General features: G+C 40.7%; 1 protein-coding gene across 1 annotated transcript; it reads right to left on the bottom strand.

Annotated features, from left to right (window-relative positions):
• Window positions 1-4,399: 4,399 nt before the first annotated feature.
• Window positions 4,400-9,059, bottom strand: LOC115827671 (bile salt-activated lipase-like). Its single transcript, XM_030791574.1, has 11 exons — window positions 8,997-9,059; window positions 8,377-8,524; window positions 8,040-8,159; window positions 7,573-7,770; window positions 7,216-7,346; window positions 6,746-6,853; window positions 6,464-6,578; window positions 5,893-6,079; window positions 5,467-5,670; window positions 4,993-5,190; window positions 4,400-4,574 (listed from the first exon to the last, which is right to left on the bottom strand). Exons 1-11 carry the CDS (start codon window positions 9,057-9,059, stop codon window positions 4,400-4,402), a joined length of 1,647 nt encoding a protein of 548 aa, XP_030647434.1.
• Between the last annotated feature and the right edge of the window lie 121 nt (window positions 9,060-9,180).

Genomic DNA, 9,180 nt, shown 5'->3' with positions numbered 1-9,180 from the left:
CTGTTGATATCCGTCATGCTGATTTATCTTCTCCAGTAGCTTACTGTCATTTTAGCAAACAGAAAAAAAAGAAAACAAAGAAGGGGAAATCGCGGTCTTGTGCTGGTTTGTATTTCTGAACTCAAAACCTCAGGTCTCCCGCGCATCTCATTGTTCCATCTGAGGTTCTTTTCAGTCGCAGGTCCACTGACCTAATGCTCAGCGTGAGCCGCTGTCCTTGGTGCTGAAGAGTGTGCCCGCGCAGTGATGCGCGTTCACTCTCAGATTACGCTTGATATCACTGAACGTTCATGGTCGGATAGTCCTGAAAATATTTGCACTAATGCGATGAAAAATTTAGCGTTGCGCAGACTAATTTTAGTGATTGACTGCATCGCATTAAGCATCGAAATATGAGGAGTTATACCTGACACACCGTAGAGAAAGGTGCATTATATGCTTTAAAACACGTTATTTGTACGCGAGGCTGTCAGTGCATCTCTTAGTTCCGCTCATCAAGTGGTTTGAATAATTTCTGCGTCATTTTCCGAACACAACCCACCCAGTGTTTATCTGGTAACGGCTGCGTCGTCACAAATCGTTTTATTCACGGTTTCACTTCTATTTCGTCCACATTCACAGTTATTTCTCTATTATTTATCGAGAGCTCGCATTGGTGTGACACGGTGTGCACAGCTTCGTCTTTCAGGCTATAGCAGCCTGCCATCCGTCATCTTAAAGCATTCTATTTCATCTGACAGACCGAATCTTAAATCAGTTGCAGTCTTTATTTCCCTTCATCACTGCTTAGTAACAGAATAATTAATAAAGCATACTGTTTATTTTGCATTGTGGTAAAACAGAGGAGAGGAGTCTGTCTCTGGAGACTAATCAATAGCAAGGATCTGAGCACAGTTTTATTACCAGGCGTTACAGACGGAGAACGCTCGACAACACCAGCGCGCAAGGCAAGAGAGAAATTCAGAGAGACCCTGGTTACCAAGGAAACAAGCATCTCTGGCTCGAGGTGCAAGTCTTCTTTTTTTTTCTAGACCTCAACTTACAATTACGGGAGGAAAAGCGTCTCTGATTCCAAGATGCTGGTGAAATGGCACACAGCATATGCTTACTCTCGCTGTATATACACATATATCTTAAAAGATAATTGCGCAATCACAATTGCAAATGGAGTGATGACAAAAGGGTGCTGAAAAATAGCCAGTGGAGATGTTTAACGGCAAGAAAAATGGCTCGTGTGGAAGTTGCATTTAGATTACATCATTACCGAAGAATGGAGATCATACATAACCCAAGGCCAACATGAAAAATCTGCAACTGATGTCAGACATGGACGGAATTTAAATAGACCATCTTTTTAGGGTCTCACGGTCGCCGGCACGTGTGGACCACATAAGACGTGCGCACAGTGCTGAATGCACCGGGGTTCCACTGAAAACTGCATACTGTAAATTCCTGTTGATGTACAGCAGTTTCTTTTTTTTTTTTTTACAATAAACTGCTATTCTATTATTTTACAACAGTCTGTCGTGGAATACTATGCATTCCACGAGGTTTTGTAGTGTTACATTTGTTTACAGTGAACCACTAAAGAATGTATTGCATCTTTGGATGTCTATTAACAAAACACTTAGGACCAGAGCGAGCGAAAACAGAGAAAACAGCCGATAATAATGCTTGTACGAATGGAATTTTGATGTGTGAAACTGCAGCGAGGACCGTATCAGTTCAATAAACACAAGGTATCTTGAAAGTACCAATTTAAAGCTACATTTTAAATGTATGTAGATGTAAAGCGCACCGACATTACAACTACGATGTAAAACATTTTGTAAATGTTACAGTAATTTAATGATAACCAGCTACTCACTGCTAATACGAGCAACAGAATGTGACTAGAGTTGAGTTTACTGTAACGGACTGGAGCAGGTTTGCCGGGTAATTACAGTACATTATTACAGCTTTACTAGGAGCTGTAGACAATGTTCACTCTAGCCCAAGAGACGCTCGTGGCCCTTCGCGCCGTCTGTAGGTATAATCCATCAGGAATGGGTGAGTAGATGTGTATCGGTACAATCCCGCTGCTTCCCTGAGTGCGCAATCTCTACCGATCAGCAAAAGGTTATGGAATTTAAACGGAGGTCATTTGTAAACGGGCCTGTGGTTAAACAACACAACAGGACATGTATGATTGTGCCACGCCCATTCGAATACACGCGTACAATCATGCATGTCAGCAGGTAGAGCGTACACATATATAGAAATAGCTTACGCAAAGGAACGCACCGCATGGCTCCAAGCAAATATCATATCATGAGAACAGCGGAAACGACTAAACAAGGCCCAAGGCACGTTCAGGTCGTACCCTCTTCAGAACAAGTCGCTCAGCTTTTTATTTCCACCCCATTATCCTATTATTGACTCCCCCTGTCTAATCGTTGAACAAAACGATTTGGGAGCTCTTTTGATGGAATTGGAATCATTAGACAGCAAAAAAACGCAACTCTCAGTGGGACAGAGAGAGGGTACGAGACCCACGAGCGCTCAGACGGGTTAAAAGGAGATGGCAGCTAAACCATTCTGGCCACGAAAATGCTCGAGGCTCTCAATAAATGATACTAGCAGAGTCATTTTCAAACTGGGTCTCGGCTCTCAAAGTGTCAGCTTCTATCATGCTATCTCGACGCACGAAGTAGTGGGCCTATGAGCTGCATTGGTTGTAGCCTACGCGTGAGAGGAGCAACATGTAAAATATTCAAGCAACGGTCTACTGTATTGAGGGCTACAGATTTTATCGTACAGCTTTCGAACTAGATTTGATCCGATAATAGTTCTCATATCCTTTTGTGTAGATTATGACGTAGCCGGAGCTGAGATACATACGGGATAGACACTTTTTGAGGATGGGATTTAGAACCGAGTAAGATTAAGGACTTCGATCGAAGGTAAACTGTAAATGGGTTCAATTAAGTGCAAACTGTCAAGCCATTCCTTGTTGAAAGCACGCTTGATTAACTCTTTTTACAGCATATGTTCCTTCCATGCATAATTGAGACTGCCTCAGCCAGACCAAAATTTTAATTTCGAATGCCTGTTTAACCATTCTAAAGTGTACTTAATGAGGAACTTTTCCCCCCTCAAGATGAAGGGGTATCCCAAAGACAAGCGTTTGCCGCTGTGCAGTTCCGTGTTACAGTTACTGCGAGGAAGACACATACTGGTTGGAACGTTCTTTTTATCACCCGTGACACGAACTCATTTTCGCCTAATTTTACGCTATGCAGACTTCGACTGCTAAACTTCAGTCTCCACCGGGGCTCGGCAAGCACATTTCACGAGCATTCAAAATTTAAAACCATACTCAGCGTTGACTCTTTTAAATAAAACAAGTTAGTAACCCAGCACAATAAACAGCTTTTTGTAGCAACTGATTATTAATGTAAATGAAGAATTCCGTGACATTAAAAAGTCATTCGACGCTATTAAAATGGTCTATTAAAGTTACAGACAAGGAACATTTATCACAAAAATGATCACTGCTCTAATAGGCAAATAATTAGTGAAAAGAATGAAGACTAAGAAAAAGACTGAGGATAATTACTGAGTTAATGGTTAAAGTGCAGAGTGGAATAGCTATGACTCACACTTTTTAAAATTTACTACGAGCTGAATGAGGCTCTGTCCCAGACGTTTCTTTTCAGGTTATAAGAATCACAAAATATTGCCAGTAGTTTCAGAATAGCAACTGAAGGTGCGTTCAAATTCACAAAAAAAACAATTTTTTGTAGATGAAAATGTTTACTTGCACATGAAGATCCCAACATGATGGAAACTACATATATATATATATATATATATATATATATATATATATATATATAAACAATACCTTGAACATATTCTGATGTAGTCTAAGCCTACGACAACTGCAGACCGGGTGTTAAACTGAATCTGGGCCTGAGGCTTGTATGTTAAGAGCAGGGATTACAATGAAGTTGTAATTAAAGTACAACAACTCCCCCTCGTGGACCCATTGTAGATGCTACAAGCAAGTCAGCAGCTTCGGATAGATGAAGGAATATGTACAAATCATCATGGTGACGTGATCGACCACTCGTTATTTGGAAAAAGTCTGTAGTTCAAATAAACAGACACAGGTGACTGGCTGCCTTCATTCATTCAACAGACATCACTTTTAGTCTATGAAAGAGACTAACATCCTTATAATATTCTGAGATAATTTTCAGATACTGACATTTCCATATTTCACGTTGAACGAATAAAAAAACCCCAAACCACCCGACAGTTATTGAAGTTTGAGAACAAACATGCACTTGTCTATAGAAGTAGCTGTAAACAGTGAATACATGCTCAAGGATAAAGAAGTCGGTTGGGTTTACACCTATATAGTGGGAAGACCAGCATAAATGGTCGACCAGTAGCTAACGTAACGAGCTCTGAGGTTGCGTTTGACGGAGTCGCTGTTGATTTTGTTGTTAATCATCAGGGATGGATTTCCTGTCTCAGTGAAAGCCGGCCATTGAGTAGGCACCTCGCTCTCTCCTTCGTTTGGATTTCTGTCGTAAAGGACAAGGGTAAAGTGTGAGTGATGAGGAAAACAGTTTGGTTAAATTAATAAATTAATTTTAAAACGATAAATAGATAGATAGATAGATAGATAGATAGATAGATAGATAGATAGATAGACAAGTATATAACATACATGGCACCTATTCAAATCACTTTCGTTAATCATCTTACTGAAAAATGACACGGGTTGTCGTCATGTTGCTAAATATGTTAGGCCTAACTACCTAATGTTTTTTTTAATGTTTTTTTTTACCGACGGTTTTTTGATAGCCTAATGGAGGTTGCTGGATTATTTGAATTTTCGCCTTAGTGGCACGTATAAACATAATAATTACCATCTAGTATAGGCCCATTTATGTCATTGTGTGCGGATTACCTTATAGATGCTTCTTTGTATTTTCTTACCCAGTTCTGGCAAAGTTGGTCCAGTAGGCGATCATGTGTCCGGACACGTCGCGATGCCGTGGGAAATAGGCCAGCGGTGTCTGGAAAGGTTTTCCGAACACATACTGGACGTCATCGGCGTGGTCGGCCTCCATCCAGCTTGGATAGAAAACGATTCGGGTTGGCATGTTGAAAACATAGGAATATGTTTTTGCCCCTCTGTGGATATACGTAAGAAGAGTCATAGACAGTTTAAGTACCTCACGTAATATGACATCTGAAACGGTGAAACTAAATATCATTTCACATATTAATTACGACACAAGCATTAAATGTGGAGTATAAACTGTCTCTTAACTGAATTTTGACTTTGGCCAACACTGATGGTAATTTGTAATGCTAAATTAAATATCCCAAAATATTTTGGTCAAACGTGATATGCGTGTGTGTGAGTGAGTGAGTGTGTGTGTGCGTGCAAAGTCTGCTTTTATTTACTTTGAATTCTTTGCATGTGAATGTAGGGCTATCTGTGTGGGCACAAAGAAGAGGTAGTCTGTTTCAATGTCCACCACTGTTTTTTTAATCATCTCCTGATCTGGATTTGGCCCCCAGTCCCAAGAGTAGATGCTGTAAGATAAGTTGGCTGCTGCTTCTCCTTTCTCCAGGGTCAGTCCTGCCAACAGGTTTCTAACCTCCTCCCTGTAACAGAAAAGCAAATTAGCAAGTCTCATCAGGATCCTTAGATTGGACTTACAGTTACTTGCTTGAAGCTTGCTTTTGCATTTGCATTTGCATTTGCATTTCCGTTTCCATCTCCGTTCCAGTTCTGTATCGTGCGTGCATGCTCTGTTTGCGCCCGACTATTCATTTATTCACTATTCCACGCGTTTCGGTAAACACAAAAGGGGATTTCCGACGTACGGGTCAGTAGGCTTGCGTTTCTCATTAATGGATGGGATGTCCATGCCGGCAAATAGATGGCCGTCCATGCTGTTTGTGCCGGCGAGGTAGTCGATTTCGGCCGCATGGTGGAAGAGTTTGCTGGGGTGATCTGGAATCAAGTCACCATCTACTACTGGAGCAAATTCCAGCATGTGCAGCACAGGGCCTGGGTAGACCAGAGACGAAAACAATATTACACATTTACATATAAGGTAGGGCTAGCTTGTCATCTCTGTTTGCAGAAATTCACAATTTCATTGTGTAAATTGTGTTTTAAATACTTACATTATGCACACACACACACACACACACACACACATATACATATATATATATATATATATATACATATATATATATATAAAATGTTGTGTATAAACTATTTAAGCCTCTTCCATCCCAACATTTGCCAATAATGCCAACATTTTCATCGAGGTCTCCTTATTATCTTTGATTATAGTAATAAAAGATAAAATGAGGACATCGATACGATGGTTTGTAGAATATCTAGAATCTGTAGAATCCTAGAATCGTCCACGCCTGTACAAACCGTTGCCCATGTCTGAGAGGGCTACTTTGCCCGCAGTTGTCAGGGTAACGGGGTCGGTCATCTTCAGACATGTAACCATTTGTTCGTCAGTGGGGCAGCCCACTTTCTCTGCAATCTGCACACACCCCCACACAAACAGGATTTTAGAGAGAGTGTGCATTCACATTTGGATTTAGATTAAATTAGAGTCATTGCTGATATCGATGTACCATTAAGAGCATGCTTACATTGCTGATTCGGTAACTGTGCTTTGGGAAACATTTGTCAGAGAAACGGACTAACCTTCTTAGTGAGAGCTTTTGGGTCTCTCTGCATAGCCCATGGACTGAAGGCCACCCCACACTGAGAGATAGCACGTCGGAATAAGCCCTTGTTGTAAGGAGACAGCATCTGGTGTTGTAAAAAAAAAAGAAAAAAAGACAAAATTATAGCCAGTGTGAGGGCAAGGCAACAGATGTGTCAAAATGAGCTTCATTCTCTTGGGTAGAATCTGAAATACACACACACATACATGTACATATACATGTATGATACATGTATGTGTCTGTGTTTGTGTGTGTGTGTGTGTGTGTGTGTGTGTGTACCAAACAAATTGTTATGAATGACCTGTTTTGCAACCAGAAGAATTTTGCCTGTATAAGATTTTGAGGAAAAATAGGATATTTAACATTTGATATGAATAGAATTACGATAGACCATGAAAGTCAGACTGATGTGAATTCTACCCTACGTTTCTTTCAGTACAGAGATACCTGGTAATTCACAGAGGCAGAACCAGCAGACTGTCCAAAGAGGGTGATGTTGTCTGGATTCCCTCCGAAAGCTTTGATGTTTCTGTGCACCCAGGCAATGGCAGCATGCTGGTCCCAAAGTCCATAGTTCCCTTAAAGAGGACAAAAACAACCCATGAACAATACAGTCAAATGATTATCTCTAAAATGACATGTAATTTAATTTTCAAAGGGCCGAGTAAGACACCAATTCTTTATACATAAATTTCTCAGCAAGTCATTTGTCTAGTTAAAAGAAAAAAACAATGTATTTGAAATATCATGTAACCCCACAGTGTAATAACAGAATTTTATGCAGAGGGTTCAGTTGAGTTTTACCTGGCAAACTTGCATCTCCGGTGCTGAGAAAGCCAAGCGTACCCACACGGTAGCTGATAGTCACCACAATGACCTTGCCCCTGTCGGCCATCTCTCTCCCGTCATACACGCTGTTCCCCATGAAACTGAGGTCGTTGGATGCCCCAAGGAGAAATGCACCCCCATAGATGTACACCATAACCGGCAGGTCAGTGGACACTGAGCAGAAACCAGAGGGGAGACAAGACCCAGTTCAGGATCCAGACAGCTTGTTGGGGTATTGTCCACTTGATCAAAACATTGGCTTGAACAATTCTGGTTGAAGTAGATCACCACTTTGAAATGATTAGACATGGAATATACATCTGAAATATAACGCCGTAGCGCCAGGCTTTTTAAATGGTTGTTTCATCTGTTTTGATGCCGCTGGGCCTTTGAATTTTTGTTGTTTTGATTAGTGATCTTGAACGGTCTGAGGTAAAGTCTACCTTGGCGACCTTGGGGAACAAAGATGTTGAGATACAGGCAGTCCTCACTGCCATGTGTGCCGGTCTGTAGCAGAGTCACCTGTAGACACCTCTCCTTATACTTTTTGGCTTTTAACACACCTGCAAATGCAACAATTCATTTAGTTTAAGTTTGAAAAAAAAATAGCACAGTATCTCTCTCTCTCTCTCTCTCTCTCTCTCTCTCTCTCTATCTACTGATCTCTTTCTGAATAAGTAACGAGTTTTCCCTTGTAATCAGAGTTGAAGGAGAGTGAGTGTGATTTGAACACTGACCCGGTATGTACGAAAGGGAAACCTGTGTGAATTTAGATCTCACCTTCCCATCCTGGATGTGGTTGCGGTTTCTCAAACCTTCCTGGTACGGCGGCAAAAGGAATGCCTTTGAACACGTCCACCGAACGTAGGAAACCCATCCTAACGTTTTTTCCCTCTACCATTCCGCCCTCTGTATGCACTGCCCCAAGCTGTGGGAAGAGAGACATGTCCGATGGTATCATTTATCCCACATGTCATACGGTTAAACACAAATCTTCAGACATAAATTCATCAGGACGATTTGCCAGTTCTTAAGCTTATCAAAAAAAAAAAAAAAAAAATTTGAGTTCTCATCATTAGCCTTATCAATATTCTTAAAAAAAGACAAATTCATATTATCAAGAGGTTTATCATAAAAGAGCCATTTATATATATGTGTGTATATATATATATATATATATATACACACACACACACACACACACACACATATATATATATAAAACAACTATATTGTAAGTTCTTTCATGTTGTATTGCAGTCCTTTAGATGAAGAATTGGATGTTACCCATTCTAGCACTTTCCAGAGCATTCGAAGACCTGTCTTGTATTATTTTTCATTGCTATCGTAATCATGGCTCTTTAAAAAGTCATTCGCCAACACACAGTGACAAAACTGACCGATGCAGCAGAGGCAGTGCCCAGGCACAAGGCAGCCAGCAGAATCCCCCCAATCAAAGACATATCTGTCCAGCGTCAGCTACGGCTATGACTCTCCTCCGTCCTCTCACGCTGTATATATATATGCCTGTGTCCTGGCCCATGGTGTTTGAAGTAAAAAAAAATATATATATGACCTTCAATG

Source organism: Chanos chanos, chromosome 14, assembly GCF_902362185.1.
Source record: "Chanos chanos chromosome 14, fChaCha1.1, whole genome shotgun sequence".
NCBI lineage: Eukaryota > Metazoa > Chordata > Actinopteri > Gonorynchiformes > Chanidae > Chanos > Chanos chanos.
Note: the sequence above shows the minus strand (reverse complement) of the source record. Positions and strands in the feature narration are given on the sequence as shown.

What these genes read in the sequence shown, in the direction of transcription:
- LOC115827671 (XM_030791574.1), bottom strand. Translation starts at nt 9,059, where the DNA reads ATGTCTTTGATTGGGGGGATTCTGCTGGCTGCCTTGTGCCTGGGCACT. An exon ending in CAAAAGCTCTCACTAAGAAG is followed by an intron (nt 6,579 to 6,745) that starts GTTAGTCCGTTT and finishes GGGTGTGTGCAG; the next exon opens with ATTGCAGAGAAAGTGGGCTG. An exon ending in TCACATGCAAAGAATTCAAA is followed by an intron (nt 5,191 to 5,466) that starts GTAAATAAAAGC and finishes GTATATCCACAG; the next exon opens with AGGGGCAAAAACATATTCCT.